The sequence below is a fragment of the Lepidochelys olivacea genome (assembly GCF_965140295.1).
Source record: "Lepidochelys olivacea isolate rLepOli2 genome assembly, chromosome: 25".
NCBI lineage: Eukaryota > Metazoa > Chordata > Testudines > Cheloniidae > Lepidochelys > Lepidochelys olivacea.
This window is the reverse complement of record NC_140435.1, coordinates 3901298-3917863: the sequence shown is the minus strand read 5'-3', so window position 1 is coordinate 3917863 and position 16566 is coordinate 3901298. Positions and strand designations below refer to the sequence as shown.

General features: G+C 46.7%; 1 protein-coding gene across 1 annotated transcript in view; it reads left to right on the top strand.

Moving 5' to 3' along the window:
- Nucleotides 1–16566, top strand: part of LONP1 (lon peptidase 1, mitochondrial) — a 51239-nt gene that overhangs the window by 22443 nt on the left and 12230 nt on the right. Inside the window, exons 6-11 of the mRNA XM_084614178.1 lie at nt 186–315; nt 1515–1598; nt 2343–2563; nt 10579–10717; nt 13932–14110; nt 15429–15516. Of these exons, the coding sequence (XP_084470304.1) occupies nt 186–315; nt 1515–1598; nt 2343–2563; nt 10579–10717; nt 13932–14110; nt 15429–15516 (841 nt within the window). The remainder of the gene's footprint in view (nt 1–185; nt 316–1514; nt 1599–2342; nt 2564–10578; nt 10718–13931; nt 14111–15428; nt 15517–16566) is intronic.

Below are 16566 nucleotides of genomic sequence, written 5' to 3'. Positions count from 1 at the left end.
ATGTTGCATCTAAAGCATTAAAATAGCATGCCTGTTTAGCCGAAGGCGAAATTATCCAAAAGTTTCAGCTGCTCCCTAGGCCATGTGGGAAAATGGGAGAGTACTGTATTCTTAGAATATTAAATCAAAGAAACCATTTACTTTTTATTAGACATTTTGATTCTTGTTTCTAATTGACCTTTCAGAGAATCGGTGCTTCAGATGATGCAGGCAGGGCAACGAGTAGTAGATAACCCAATCTATCTGAGTGACATGGGTGCAGCATTAACGGGGGCCGAGTCGCATGAGCTGCAGGATATCCTGGAAGAAACCAATGTAAGATGAAAAAACTTTTAACTGATGAATCCCCTCGTATAGCTGCCTCTTTCAAAGCAGATGCATCATTACTTGTCATGACTTCTCTAGTGTCTACACTGAGGACACATTAGCTTTGCATTTGGTTATGGCTTGATTTCAGTGGACAATTAAATCTGTGTGTGTGTTACACACCCAGAGATGGTCTCCATTGCAAGCTAAATTGGAATGGTGATGCTAAGTGGGCATCTCATGACACTTACTGTATTAGGTAAAAGAAACGAAACCTGTTTAAAATGGATCATAGACTGGAATAATCCCGTGGTCTCACAAAATGGAGCTTAGGTCAAAACTTCCCCAAGGTACAAAATAGACTCTAGACTGTTCTCAATGGTAGCAGATGACAGAACGAGGAGTAATGGTCTCAAGTTGCAGTGGGGGAGGTTTAGATTGGATATTAGGAAAAACTTTTTCACTAAGAGGGTGGTGAAACACTGGAATGCGTTACCTAGGGAGGTGGTAGAATCTCCTTCCTTAGAGGTTTTTAAGGTCAGGCTTGACAAAGCCCTGGCTGGGATGATTTAACTGGGAATTGGTCCTGCTTCGAGCAGGGGGTTGGACTAGATGACCTTCTGGGGTCCCTTCCAACCCTGATATTCTATGATTCTATGATTCCTTTGCCAAGTGTTATTCCTTTTTATCACATTGTATCCTTGCGGGAGGGGTGGAACACTGCAGGAGGGCATTAGCTCTGTATCTTTGAAAATACATCCCTTGTGATCAGCCTGAGTTATGAGAGGTAAAACAAATCTTTATCTTCTTTCCTGCATTTGAATGACTGTAGAATCAGTGAGGGGTGGCTTGCCCACTGGTTGGAGAGGAATATATTGCATCTGGTTTGATGGCAAACAGCTGAGTTTTCCCATCAAGTTCCATATTGCTAGATGTTCGCTGTCCAGATTGATTGTGTCATGTTATCTTATGCATTGAAGCCATTGGATGTGCTTCTGTACATGCTTATTTCCAGCCTGTGAATGGAGAAGTTATTTTGCACCAGTCTCACCAGACCTATGGATGCTGGAGAATTGTAGGTTCATGGGAGAACATTGTGACAGCTCATCAGCCTCTGTCGTTAGGCAGTAGCCTTTCTCGTCAAGTGCTGACAGGCCTGTGATGAGTCTGAAGACATAGTTTGTTGCTGGGTGGTTGTTTTTTTTCAGATTCCCAAACGGCTTTATAAGGCCCTCTCTCTCCTGAAGAAAGAGTATGAGCTGAGCAAACTCCAGCAGCGTCTTGGACGGGAGGTGAGGCTCTAAAGGAACAGGGCACGTTCCCTGTCTTACAAGTTCTTATACTGCACTCATCACGGCAATATAGATGAACACTAAGTAATAGCAGTTATGTGGTGGCATCTTATGTCTCGCAACTGAACAGTGTCATCTGTACTTAGTCTTGTGAAGTAAAAACCTCACTAATTTGCATTAATTACTTGGGCATGCATTGTAAATTATGAGAAAGTGGACAGAAATCGAAGGAAGTGTAGTACTTTATGTATACTTTTGACAGGTATAAGTCACTTTTAATTTACAAAAACTTCATATTGCACATGTAAATATTCTATGACTTTAATTTCAATGAAGAATTGTGACTGACTTTTACAAAACATGCAAGAAGGGTAAGAAAGGGGTGTGATCTAGATATTGGAGCTTTGAAAGGGCCTCAGTTCTAGTTCCAAGAGCTGTGAAATAGATGATGCCTTGTTAAGTTGCTGGAGCCACCTTTACTTGTAAAATGAATGCATGTGACAAAGAAATAATTGAAATGCAATAAATTTGAGACTCCACAATGCTACTCTTAGTCACTTCTTAGAGCCTTAGAGTAGAACTATACTGCAAATGCTTTCCAAGGGGTATTTGAATCTTCTCTTGCTGGGGACCTCCCAATTCATTCAGATCTCTTTGGAAAGTGGTTGGAGGCATATGGTGTTGGGTTGGGGAGTGAGGGGGTTAGTTATAACAGGTTAAAGTTACTGTGCACATTGTGTCTAGGTTGAGGAGAAGATCAAGCAGACTCATCGCAAGTATCTTCTTCAAGAGCAACTGAAGATTATCAAGAAAGAGCTAGGCCTAGAGAAGGAGGATAAAGATGCCATAGAGGAGAAATTCCGAGAGCGGCTCAAGGATCTGGTAGTGCCAAAACATGTCATGGAAGTGATTGATGAAGAGCTGAACAAACTTGGTTTGCTGGACAATCACTCCTCGGAATTCAAGTGAGTGCACACTAATGCTCTTTGCAATGAGGATTAATTAGAGCTGTGTATGAAAGGTGTGCAGTGCCACAGGGCACCTAGAGCAGTGGTTCCCTGCATTCTTACAAAGGGATCCTCCAACTGCCTGTTGTCTCTTATTGTGACTCACCGATACAGTGTGTGGGTGTGCGCGCGCACACCCCTCCCCCCACTTCCTTCTCCTCTGCTCCTAGGTGGTGGGGAGGCGACACCTTTCAATGGGAGTCCAGCAGCCCCTTTGGCCCCTGGAAGCTCTTTTTAGACAGCTTTTTAGATTTTAACCTTCAAAAAATGCATTTTGGAGGCATTCGTTGTGATTATTTCCTATACCACCCAGTTGTGCCCCCAGCCCTACACGCAACCCAAGTCACCTGGCAGCATATTGCACCCCCCAACCCCACCTGGCAGCTGCCCCTCCCCTCAATCGCACTCTGCTCCATTTTTAAGTGAGCTTCCCCCTGTTCCCCCCTGGAGTCATGAAGGGGCCTGACTCCCCTGGCCCCACATGACGTCCCAGCCTCCAAGGGGTAGGTGGGCGGATCAGCAACTGCTTCTGGGGTCTGTGGCTGTCCATGGCCCCTGCCTGCAGAGGGGTGGTGGCACATGGAAAGGATTCCCCACCCCCTTCAGGTGCCCTGCTCACCTGGATTGGCACTCCCTGCCCCAGGTGCATGAAGTAATCTCCCTCCCACCCAGAGCTGTGGTGACTGACAGCACCGCAAGCCAGTCAGGACTCCCCAGTGAGGGCAGGGATCTGTGAAGCAACCCAGGGTCCACTTGGAGCACTGTACTCAAGTCAGCTCCCTAGATTATTTCTGGGGCATGCATGGGGCAGGAAAACTATAGCAAAGAACAGAATTGTCAGACACGTAGATGAACATAATTTGTTGGGGAAGAGTTAACATGGGTTTTGTAAAGGGAAATCATGCAGCACCAATCTACTAGAATTCTTTGAGGGGGTTGAATGCACACGTGGACAAGGGGTATCCAGTGGATATAGAGTAATTTAGATTTTCAGAAAGCCTTTAACAAGGTCCCTCACCAAAGGTTCTTAAGCAAAGTAAACTGTCATGGGATAACAGAGAAGATCCTCTTATGGATTGGTAACTGGTTAAAGATAGGAAACAAAGGGTAGGAATAAATGGTCAGTTTTCAGAATGGAGAGAGGTAAATATTGGTGTCCCACAGGGATTTGTACTGGGACCAGTCCTATTCAATATATTCATAAATGATCTGGAAAAAGGGGTAAACAGTGAGGTGGCAAAATTAGCAGATGATACAAAACTACTCAAGATAGTTAGGTCCCAGGCAGACTGTGAAGAGCTACAAAAGGATCTCACAAAACTGGGTGACTGGGCAACAAAATGATAGATGAAATTCAATGTTGATAAATGCAAAGTAATGCACAAAAGATGGGGTATAAATTAGCAGTTACCACTCAAGGAAAAGATCTTGGAGTCTTTGTGGATAGTTCTCTGAAAACATCCACTCAGTGTGCAGCAGCAGTCAAAAAAGCTAACAGAATGTTGGGAATCATTAAGAAAGGGATGGATAATACGACAGAAAATATATTGCCTCTATATAAATCCGTGGTACGCCCACATCGTGAATACTGTGTGCAGATGTGGTCACCACATCTCAAAAAAGATATATTGGAATTGGAAAAGGGTTTGGAAAGGGGCAACAAAATCATTAGGGGTATGGAATAGCTGCCATATGAGGAGAGATTAATAAGACTGGGACTTTTCAGCTTGGAAAAGAGACGACTAAGGGGGAATGTGATAGAGGTCTATAAATCATGACTGGTGTGGAGAAAGTAAATAAGGAAGTGTTATTTACTCCTTTTCATAACACAAGAACTAGGGGTCACCAAATGAAATTAATAGACAGCAGATTTAAAACAAATAAAAGGAAGTATTTTTTCACACATGCACAGTCAACCTGAGGAACTCCTTACCAGAGGATGTTGTGAAGGCCAACGCTATAACAGGGTTGAAAAAAGAACTCAGTAAGTTCATGAAGGATAGGTCCATCAATGGCTATTAGCCAGGATGGACAGGGATGGTGTCCTTAGTCTCTGTTTGCCAGAAGCTGGGAATGAGCAACGGGATGGATAACTTGATGATTCCCTGTTCTGTTCATTCCCTCTGGGGCACCTGGCATTGGCCACTGTCGGCAGATGGATCTTTGGTCTGACCCAGTATGGTTGTTCTTACGAGTGGTGTGGGGCTGAGATGGGCTTGTGATGGCAGTGCTAGACCCTTCCCACAACCCTTTGGTTGGTTAGGACGCACTGCTTGAGAAACACTGAGCTACAGTGTGGGGATTGCTCTCCTTGCTCCATAGTATTGTTCTCTTTGCATTGTATAGGGTCAGTATCCAGCTCTCCCTTATGGACTTACTGTAGTTCCTGTAGATAATTATTCCTTTGATTTCTGTTCTCACTGTGTCAATTTACTTTCAACTGTTTTCTTTGGGAGTTCTAGAAATCATTTCTTACAACCCATTAGGTTGTAATTAGCAAGGGTTATGTAGTCCCATCCCCCACTCCTCAGCACAAGGCTCACACAGGGTTCACACACTCACTCCCCAAGCAGCTCAGCTTTGGCTCTTAAAAGAGGGCTCTAGATTTCATATGAAGCGAGAAACAAGAGGCTAATCTGTCACATGACAGTGGCTCAGCAACATAACTCTTGTTAATTGATTGAAAATGCTTGGGCAGGATGGGAATTGCAAAAGGCTGAATCACTTTTGCAACATAATCAGCCCATTGATGTGGGCTTTCAGGAGTGTAGAGTGGTGCTTCATATAATCATAGAGTATCAGGGTTGGAAGGGACCTCAGGAGATCATCTAGTCCAACCCCCTGCTCAAAGCAGGACCAATCCCCATTTTTTGCCCCAGATCCCTAAAGGGCCCCCTCAAGGATTGAACTCACAACCCTGGGTTTAGCAGGCCAATGCTCAGGCCAAAGTGGAGGGAGGGATAGCTCAGTGGTTTGAGCATTGAGTGGTTTGACTCAGGCTCCATCAACGCAAAGCAGCATTTTGTGTAGTTGTCACACAGTGAATTCCATAGCATCTCTTTGCATCTAAAATATACTAAATATTTTTGCTGGCATACACAGAATTCTTTGCTTAGCCATGCTGGAAACCCAGCTCAGATTTCCAGCCCCAGTATCTTGGTATCTGGACTGGGAGCACTGTGCTTGACTTTACAACCTTAATAATGTTCTTTTCACATAGTTCTGTTTGTGTGCAGTTTCCTAGTTTTTAAAAAAAAGTAAACTGAAGAAAAAACAAATTCCACCTTGTGGTATTTTACTGGTGGCAACTGATTATATTGTGGCAACTGATAGTAGTAGTAGGTTGGTGTCCTCTGTGTGGACCAGCTCTAGAGGGGAAAGAGACACACTTTGACCGTTAGTTTCACAGATGTTTGCTGACAGCAGAGGAATGACAAGATTCAGAAACCGTGCATTCCATTCCAGGCTCTGGAGTAGTGTGTGCCCTAGTGGGCATAGACTTGGCTGCTGCCAGTTCTCCTCAAAGTGTGAACCCTTCTGTCCAGTCCTATCTCTTCCCCACTCCTGTCTTCTCATCCTAGTTCCAGTTTCCTTGCCCAGGAAGACTTAGTCTTCTCACTCCCACTATGTCTCCTTGTCTAGCCAGTCCCAATCCCCCACCAGCTTCTCAGCCGATCCCTCTCCCTCACCCTGGCCTCCAATCACCCATTTCCCATTAGCTCCCAATCTCGTTCCCAGGTGCCTCTTCCAAACTCAGTGTCCCATCTCTTCTCCCTTGGACCCTCCAGATCTTTCTCCCAGTCTCTTTGCCCATCTAGTTACAGTTCTGCCCTTGTATTCCAGTTCTTCATTAGATCTGTCTCCCTTACCACCCCCACCACATTTCTTCACCGCACTGGTTCAGTCCTAATCTCCTTGCCCAGCTAGTCCCAATCCTCCCTCACCCATCCTGGCTTCTCATCCAATCTTGTCTCCCCTCCCTATGTAGGCTCACAGTCCCAGTTTCCCTCTTCCCTCCCCCTGCAGGTCCAGCTCTTGTCACCTCTGCTTTCAAACCAGGCAGCTTCTTCCTTCATGCTGCTTAGGCCCAACAGGAAGGTCATTCAGAGCATAGGAGAGACAGTCTCCCTGCTCTCCGCTCTGGTGCCTGGACCTGGCACAGCCCACAACTGCAACTGCAGGGAACGTTCTATTCAACCTTGGCCTGGAGCATGCTCAGTGCAGAAAAAAATCTTTGGGGAATTTAGCTGCTAAAATCTAAAGTCTCTACTGAGCATGTGAACTGTGACCCCTTTTTCCCCAAGTCCCTGCTTCAAAGCATGTGGGTACTAGAGCTTTTAAAAGAAGAGGTTGCCAAAATTCTTCACATGGATAAAACAATGTGTGTTCTGAGAAATGGCCGAACCTGCTGGCTGAAAAATTCAGCCTGAGGCAGACACCTGACATGTGCAACTTCAGTCTGAAAGGTTAAGGTTTGCAAGGGTAAAGAGTCTTTTAATGGGAAGGGTTAGGCAACCTTAATATGGTGGAGTCGCATCTTACGTGGGGGTTAGGTTCTAAAGTCAGCACGTAAGGCAAAAATCACATATAGTCAAATTTACCCTTGAAAATCCCTTAAATTGCCAATAAAGTACAGTATACTGTACATGGTTTTGTGTATACAACCCTCTACAGTAATGTGTATGCATGTATACAGTATGCATGTATACAGTAATGTACAGTATATAATAAAGAGTACATACGCAAAATATAATTTTACAGTACTGTATTTTTAATTACTGGGGGTCGTCAGGGCTTGATGTCGATCCAGAAGACGGCAGTGGCGGAGAGCGAGTCGTAGACGAAGTGGGTGGCTCTGGTTCAGCTTGAAGTTGATTGCGTAGGCTCATCTGCAGCTGGTTGTTTTTCCTTGAAAAACATGGTGATCGGCAACTGTCGCTGTTGTCTCTTGAGCTGCTCAAACATTTCTTGGTACGGTCTCAAATAGTCCATAATACTACATGTGATTTTCAGGCTTCGTTCCATAGAGGGATCGTATTCAGAAATTAAATCATTCAGGTGTTTCGCTGCTTGGAACACTTCAGCAAATTGATGAAGAGTCCAACTTGCTGGCTCTTCCTGTTCATCGTCGTCATCTTCGTTTTCTGTAGACGATTTTATCAGTTCCTCTAACTCTTTGTTAGTCAATGTTTCTCTTTGGCCCTCAATTAATTCTTCAATTTCTTTCTCAAGGATGTCGACGAAGCCATCACCACCCACTTGCCTGGCCACCTGAACAATGCGTTTCACTTCTTTGTCAATTGTTGGGAAACCCTTAAAATCATTCACACATTTTTTTCCATATGTTTCGCCAACATGCGTTGACTGTTTCAGGCTTGATTGCATCCATTGCCTGTTTAATATAAGTGATGCAATCGGCAATGTTGAAGGACTTGCAACACGCCATCACATTAATCAGCATCCATGGCGCTACTTATCCGTGAGAACGTAAGCCTTGTGTACGTGGCCTTGAAACAGCGAATCACGTCTTGGTTGAGAGGATGGAGGTGGTACTGGGGGGGAGAAAGACGACTTCAATGTCATGCGCAAACTGGAGTGCCGCAGGGTGGCCAGGAGCATTGTCTACGATCAGCAACACTTTCCAGTCCTTTCTCTTCAAGGTACCACTTGACCTCCGGAATGAAACACTTGTGGAACCAATCCAGAAATAATGCTGCCCTCACCCAAGCCTTTTTATTTGATTGCCAGAACACAGGCAGGAGATTTTTGTTTTTGCCTTTTAGGGCATGGGGATTTGCAGCCCTGTAGAGCAAGCCCGGCTTTATTAAATGCCCAGCTGCACTGCCACAAAACAACCCAGTCACACGGTCTTTAGCTGCTTTGAAGCCAGGGGCTTGTCTTTCTGATTTCGAAGTGTAAGTGCAGTTGGGCATTTTTTTTCCAGAAGAGTCCAGTCTCGTCAGCATTAAAAACTTGTTCCGGAAGTTAGCCCTCTTCTTCTATGATTTTCTTTAATTGTTCAGGGTAGGCTTTTGCTGCCTCTTCATTGGCAGATGCAGCTTCACCAGGAGTCGGCATGTTTTTGAGGTTGAAGCAGTTCCTAAAACTGTTAAGCCAACCTTGGCTGGCTTTGAATTCCTTCTCATCAGAAGGCTGTCCCTCTTCGGCAGGAGGTTTGAACAGCGTGTAGAGGCTAAGAGCCTTTTCTCGCAACATGTTGCCATCGATAGGCACATGTTTACAGTTTGTGTCTTCCAGCCATAAGTTTAATGCCTTTTCAGTCTTCACTAAAGTCTTACACACACCTGGCTCGTCACCTTAGCAGTTATTGAAGCACTTGATGCCATAGCTTGACAAATTTCTCTCTCTCTAATCTTGATGGCACGGATGCTAGATTTGTTGCGGCCATATTTATGCGCCATGTTGGAGACCAACATACCGTCTCTCAATAAGTCCAACACAGCCAGTTTTTCCTCCGGCGTTGGAACAGATTGCTGTTTCTTTGGTTGAGCACCAGATGAAGTAGTTGGCTTGCGTTTAGGGGCCATGTTGTACAAAAAATACGTACAGTATCTTTAAACACTAGAATCCCACTCAGTGCGGTGAGATGCTCACACTATGAGAGGCACGTGGGAACTGAGACCGACTGAGGAAACAGCAGATTCACGTCTCCCTTCTCATGCTCACTCCGGGGCATATGCTCATTGATGGAATGGTGGGCGGAATCACCCGCACTATTTACAGGTATCTTGTTGTTTGTCTTTTTTTTTTTTTTTTTTTGCCAAGCGTGTATAGTTGAATTTGCGTAAGTTAAATGCACGTTTGATGCGACTCACCTGTAGGTGGTGCTGCCCGTCCCACCTATAAGAAAACGTATGGAACATTAATATATAAACTGTTACAAGTGTTCAATGAATATTCTTCAGGTTGCAGAATCAAGCACTTTAAAATTAGGAAATGGCAGACTCAGTTTGCTTGTGCAACTTGAAATCTGCCTCTTGTGATTCTGTCCCACTTGCTGAATGAGGCAGGGGTCCTGCGGGGAAAATAGGATGTGACTATGTCGTTAAACTGTGTGGAGCCTACCACAAGGGTGCAGATTTACTGTTGCAGGGGCCAGGGAAAGTTTCCTAACTTTTGAGAACTTGCCTTTGCCATCTAAATAATGTTTTTTAAAAATATATTTTGTACTTTCCTATGTGTGTGTTCTTATGGGGGGGAACCCAAACTTTTACTTGCAACTGTCACAGCTCTCACTCCCCATCATGCATTGTCAGCCAGGTTTGAACTGTGAATCGTCAGTACCTGCAGCAGTATAGATCGTTACCACTTGAGCTACAGGACTAACTGCGTTAACTGGCAGCAGGAGAAACCTATTATTCCGGAAGGAGTGGGGTGGGCCGTTGGGGTCGGGGGAATGGAGGAGGTGCTGTGACTTTCTCTCCCCTCCCCAGTAGCTAGGGGTGCTTGGTCAGGGGAAGCCCAGCCTGGCAACTTTCCCCATTCCCTCTGGATCTGCACTGGCAGCTCCTCTCAGGCATTGCTAGGACAGTGCCCGTCGCTGCTCCTCCAGGGGCAGTGTTAGCCCAGCCTCAGAAGGTTCATGTGGAGCCGCCATTTTGGGAGGCTGCCAAAGAGAGGGTCAGTTTTCAACAGTTTGTTTCAGCCAAACCTGAACAGAATTTCAGGTGACAAAGAAAAGACCTTTCCTAATCCAAGGGCTTGTACCCTGCCAGATGTCGAAGATCTTCTGCAAATGGAGGTGTTCGTATTTTTCAAAACAATGTTGCAACAGTAGCCTAGGGGTAGTTACTCATTCTGCCTGTGACAAAGCTGATACGACATTCCATCCTTTTTCCCCTGTGCCCCCCATGAGCCCAGGTTAAATCCCATTCGTCTTAATGAAACTTTCTCTTTCACTGGTGTGTTGGCTTTTTATGATGTTGACTGTTCTGATTGTTTGCTGCTGCCAGTGTTACCCGGAACTACTTGGATTGGCTGACATCCATCCCCTGGGGTAAATGCAGCGAGGAGAACCTGGATCTGACCAGAGCCCAGGCAGTTCTGGAGGAGGATCACTATGGAATGGATGACGTCAAGAAGCGAATTCTGGTAAGGCAGCATATGCCATTCTAGGTGGCATTGTGCAGCCTGGCTCATGGCTCTCTTTACAGTTTGTTTCCTGATGTGTCTAATGGGGGAGATACATGAGCCTTGTGGTGGTGTAGGATGGGTGGCAGCGTATTTTAGTGGCTCTGTCTTCATAAGGGTAGTTTGCTTATTACTTTCAATGGTCTCAAACCCAAGATTTTTGTCCCACCTCTATTGAATTGTCATTGACATCTAAAACCGTGGTTCTCAAAGTGTGGGGCGCATTCCCCTAGGGGGGCGCAGAGGAACATTCGGGGGGGGCATGTGGCAGGACTGGATCCAGTCCCCTTAGGGGGTGGGGAGGGGGTGCCACACTTCCAGCCCTGCTCTGTCCCCAGACCAGTTCCGGTCCCGTTCTATCTCCAGGCCCAGTTCCACCCCCAGACCAGCTCTGCCCTCATCTGCTCTCCACACCCAGACCAGCTCCTCCCCCATCCCCAGTTCCACCCTCATCTCCGCCTTCAGCCCAGGCTCTGCTCTTGAGGAAGCCTTGGCTGTGCAGTAATGGAAGGTGGGTGCAGACAGATTCCGTTACTGGTAAGGGGGGTGGGGAGCGGTGGTGGTGGCGACAACTGGAAAAGTTTGAGAACCACTGACCTAAAAGGTTGTTCTTCTGATTTCAAACCACTGTGTACCATTTTGCCACGGGGTGGGGCTGAGCAAATGAGCAAACGCTGTAGGGAATAGTTTCCTGATTAACATTTATTCATTGCCCAGAAGCTTCATTAATGCAGAGTTCAGGTTTACCAGCCGTGCCACATACCCTTCCAGAATGTAGAGTACATCTATATTTAACCCTCTAAAATCCAGGAAACACAGAGCTTAAGGTACACACCAGGCTGCCCTTCCACCTTAGCTACTTCCTGCAGCTGGAAAAAGCTGCTGGGGACATACTGTAGGTATGTTTCAGCAAGGCTGCCCTATAATAAGCAGACATGAGAGAGAACTATGTAAGTGTGCCATTTTTTGTGTTGTGCTGTGTCCCACAGAATTGCATTGTCATTCATCTGCATGCACTCCAACTGCACTGCACAGTATTAGGGTGGCTGTATTGATTGGTGCAGGGGCTACTTGCATCAGGTAGCCACAGCTCACATGCTGATATGAGGATAGGTGCAGACGCATTTTTTCTGCACTGAGTTACATGGATTGTGTAAGCAGAAGAGCGCAGTGGCTATTCTTGCCCTGGTTGCACACTGGTAGCATGCATGACAGAGCACTGAAGGGCATGGGTGAACACTTATCTTAAGGTCTCTCTCTGGGACAAAGGGTAACTATGGGGTCGTCTGTGCAGAGCAGGTTGAAGTGGCTGAGCATAAGCCAGGAGCAGCTAGCTGGTGGTGTCTCAGCCTGCCCTAAATGAGACTTTTGCCTTTGTGAGGACACAGTCTGACAGTTTCTTGTACTGCATCCTCACAGTGCTCTGCCTTCTCAGAAAGAATAGAGTGTTACCATGTCTGCCGGGGCAGTTGAGGTTTCACTCATAGGGTGGACTTCAGATTGTAGGGCAAGGATGGTATATACCGTAACTATCTGCAGTGCCGGGTTCACAATGGCCCCAGTGGCTCCATGGAGCTGGGCCCATGCTCAGAAGGGGCCCTGGCCTGCTCCACTTGCACTGCGCCCCGAGACCCCGCTGGCTCCCCCCCGCCCACCACTTGCTCCTCTCGGCCTGCCCGGCAGCTGGCTGAGGGCTCCTCTCTGCCCCCTGGCCGGACTGCAGTGCACCTCCGGCTCCGGGCAGTGTCTGCTTCCCTGTGGGGCCCCACCTGTCTCCCCGGAGCTGAGCCGCCTGGGACTGGTGCAGAAGCCTGACCAGTCCCAGCCGGGGGTGGGGTTGGGGGGGAACAGTGTGGAAGGCATGGCTGGGCCCCTCCAGTCAAGTGCGTCTTGAGGGACCCTGTCGGGGCAGGTCCTGACCTTGCTGAATGTGCCACTCCCGAGGGGCTGGAGTGATTCCTGGCTCTGGGACCAGCCCTGGCTGCACTGCCGGCTCAGCCTGGCAAACAGTCACCTCCCAGGAGGGCCAGTGAGTGCAGCTGGGAGGCAGGGCTTGGGGAGTGGGTCTGGGGGAGACTGGGGAGGTGCTGGGCTGTGAAGGGGCAGGGAAGATCTGTGTGTTGGGGCACTAGGGAGTGGGGGGTGCTGGGCAGTTGTGGTGGGGCTGTGGGCAGGGGTGGTGTTGTGCAGGGCGCTGTGCATTTGTGGATGGATCTGGGGGGCCTCTGGCCATATCGAGTTGGGGGATGTTGGGCAGGGGGGATGTGTGGTGTGGCATGGGCCTGCCCCCAAGGGGAAGGGGCATGCTGGCAGCACAGTGCCAGGTAGGCCACTGTGCGTCTGGCAACTGCCAGTTTGTAAATAGTGCCCTCGCATTGGGAGGAGCAGGGCTTCTTCTGCCCCTGCCATGCCCCATTGCCCCTGGCTGGCCCCTCGCTCCAGGAACTGACCTCCCCACACCGTGCTCCGTTGCCTCCATGGGGGCCCACAAAAGGTTAATCTGGCCCTGACTATCTGGGGTATCCTGTGCTCAGACAACCTCAAACCACTTAGAGGCATGCTGCTCCAGCCTGTTGTGGACGCACAGGCCCACACTCTGTGCAGCTGCCATCTGTTACAGCAACTTGCTAGAAACCAGAGAACCATGCTCCTGCAACTGGGTGAAACTGACAAGAGCTATGTCCTGCAGAGTGAAACGTGCAAGTATTGGTCCAGTTTCATTTTGTAGCAGAGGCAAGCAATTGTGACGTGTGTGTTTTTTCTCTCTCTCTCTCTCTAACAACGGGGAAGTAGTTCAGGAACACTGAACAGTAGGGGTGGAGTGCACACTGACTGGGAGAGGCAGGTAAGAACTAGTGAGGGTAGGAGAGAGGCACAGAATCCCACTTCCTAAGTCATAGACTCCAAATATAGCTGTCAGCTCATTGCCCCATGGGAGCCTGGTGTGCCCCAGCCAGGAGAGGATGTGCCGTAGGATCTTTACCAGCCCTCTCCTTCTAGGTTAATTGGAGGAGCTATTTTTTACCTATCTCCTTGGGTATAATTGGTGTCGGGTACAGTCCTCCAGCCCTGCATTAGTGAAAAACTTCCTCAGTGTAACTGTGATGTTCTTTTTCTCCTGGTTGAATGTGTGGCTGCCCAGTACTTAACCTGTAATGCATCTTCTGTTCATCAGGAATTCATAGCAGTCAGCCAGCTGCGAGGATCAACCCAAGGGAAGATTCTTTGTTTTTATGGCCCTCCAGGGGTTGGCAAGACCAGCATTGCCCGCTCCATCGCTAGAGCCTTAAACCGAGAGTATTTCCGCTTCAGTGTTGGAGGAATGACTGATGTGGCAGAAATCAAAGGACACAGGTCAGTTTAACTCAAGCATTTCCCACCCCAACGAGTTTTTATCAACCTTTACAGTGACCTAGTTGATGATGAAATGTGCATGTAATTTAAATTCCCATAGTCAAGAGCGGGATCCTATGGATATAGTAGAAGATTTGTCTTTGGAAGCTATTAAAGTGATGACTTGGGCAGGATTTTAAAATAAACAAACATCAATTAAAAATGACTGTTTCAGAGTAGCAGCTGTGTTAGTCTGTATCCACAAAAAGAAAAGGAGTACTTGTGGCACCTTAGAGACTAACAAATTTATTTGAGCATAAGCTTTCGTGATGCATCTGATGAAGTGAGCTGCTGCTCACGAAAGCTCATGCTCAAATGAATTTGTTAGTCTCTAAGGTGCCGCAAGTACTCCTTTTCTTTTTTTTAATTAAAAATGAATTTCTTTTTAAAAAGTACATCATGCTCTCTGCTCCTCTCTGGTTGTTCTATAACTTTGCCCCAAATACCTTTCCAATTACTCTATGCTGTTGACTAAAGGATGTAGCCAATTGTTTGACTACATTTGCAGTTCATTCTTTAAAATGTTCAAGACCAAACATAGCCAAATGTATTGCATAAAGACAAAGCAGAACAATACAAAATGGAGACATACAGACCCTCTTTTAGGAAGCAAATTCTCGCAGTGTGTTCACTTTCTAAAGATGGTGCACTTCAAGGATATAGGGGTGAGGTAATATCTTTTATTGGACCAACTTCTGAAAGCTTGTATCTCTCACCAACAGAAGTTGGACCAATAAGATATTTCCTCACCCACCCTGCTTCATTGATACGCATTTCGGTTAGTAGTATTTATAGTATGACTACCAGCCACTAAAATCCAACTCACCTGTTCATAATAGTTCCTTAATTTGTTCTTTTGTTCTCTGCTTTTCTTATCTTGGTTTTGGACACAACACTCAAAACCAGTTGGGTATAGAGATATGGTCCAACCTGTGCTAGGACACAGCATTCATGTATCTTGGCTTTGACAGGCTTCGTATCTTAGAATCATAGAATATTAGGGTTGGAAGAGACCTCAGGAGGTCATCTAGTGCAGTCCCCTATTCAAAGCAGGACCAACACCCACTAAATCATCCCAACCAGGGCTTTGTCAAGCTGGGCCTTAAAAACCTCTAAGGATGGTGAAGGAACATAATATGGACACCGTGTAGAATCAAGCATGTGGGTTTATTACGCACAGCTACCTCTTAAGCAGATTATTCCCTCAACTGCATGATATGTTATCTGATATGTGCACTATCCTATCCATCTTCTATGAATATGGTCTCTCATAAAACAGGAGGACGTACGTTGGAGCAATGCCAGGGAAAATAATCCAGTGCCTAAAAAAGACCAAGACAGAAAACCCCCTGATCCTGATTGATGAGGTGATGTATTGATCTTTCTCCTGGCTCTTCCCCAGGCTGCAGGGAAACTCCAAGGGTAACTTTGGAAATTAAGTCCTGTTGACTTTCAGTGCGGTTTGGGCTCCTAACTCACTTAGGCACTGAGACAGTTAAACCAAATGGCAGACTCCCTTCCAACCCTGATATTCTGTGATTCTATGACTCCGCATAGGGGGTGAATGGGCACAAAACCCCAATTTTCCTTCTGGCCCTAGTGGGGGTATGGGGGGGGAAATTCCTTTAGGTTGGATTTAAGGCAGTGGCATGAGGGGTAAGAAGCTTAATTTCATAGAATCACAGAATATCAGGGTTGGAAGGGACCTCAGGAGGTCATCTAGTCCAACCCCCTGCTCAAAGCAGGACCAATCCCCAGCTAAATCATCCCAGCCAGGGCTTTGTCAAGCCTGACCTTAAAAACTTCTAAGGAAGGAGATTCCACCACCTCCCTAGGTAACCCATTCCAGTGCTTCACCACCCTCCTAGTGAAAAAGTTTTTCCTAATATCCAACCTAAATCTCCCCCACTGCAACTTGAGACCGTTACTCTTCGTTCTGTCATCTGCTACCACTGAGAACAGTCTAGATCCATCCTCTTTGGAACCCCCTTTCAGGTAGTTGAAAGCAGCTATCAAATCCCCCCTCATTCTTCTCTTCCGCAGACTAAACAATCCCAGTTCCCTCAGCCTCTCCTCATAAGTCATGTGTTCCAGACCCCTAATCATTTTTGTTGTCCTCCACTGGACGCTTTCCAGTTTTTTCAAATCCTTCTTGTAGTGTGGGGCCCAAAACTGGAGATAGATCACGTCCCTTGATCTGCTGGCAATGCCCCTACTTATACATCCCAAAATGCCATTGGCCTTCTTGGCAACAAGGGCACACTGTTGACTCATATCCAGCTTCTCGTCCACTGTAACCCCTAGGTCCTTTTCTGCAGAACTGTCACCATCTGTGCTGATCTTGATTCACAGGCAGTTATAGGACTCTGGGCTGTCAACCCAACACTTTCCACTAGCATGAAAAAATATTTCAAGAA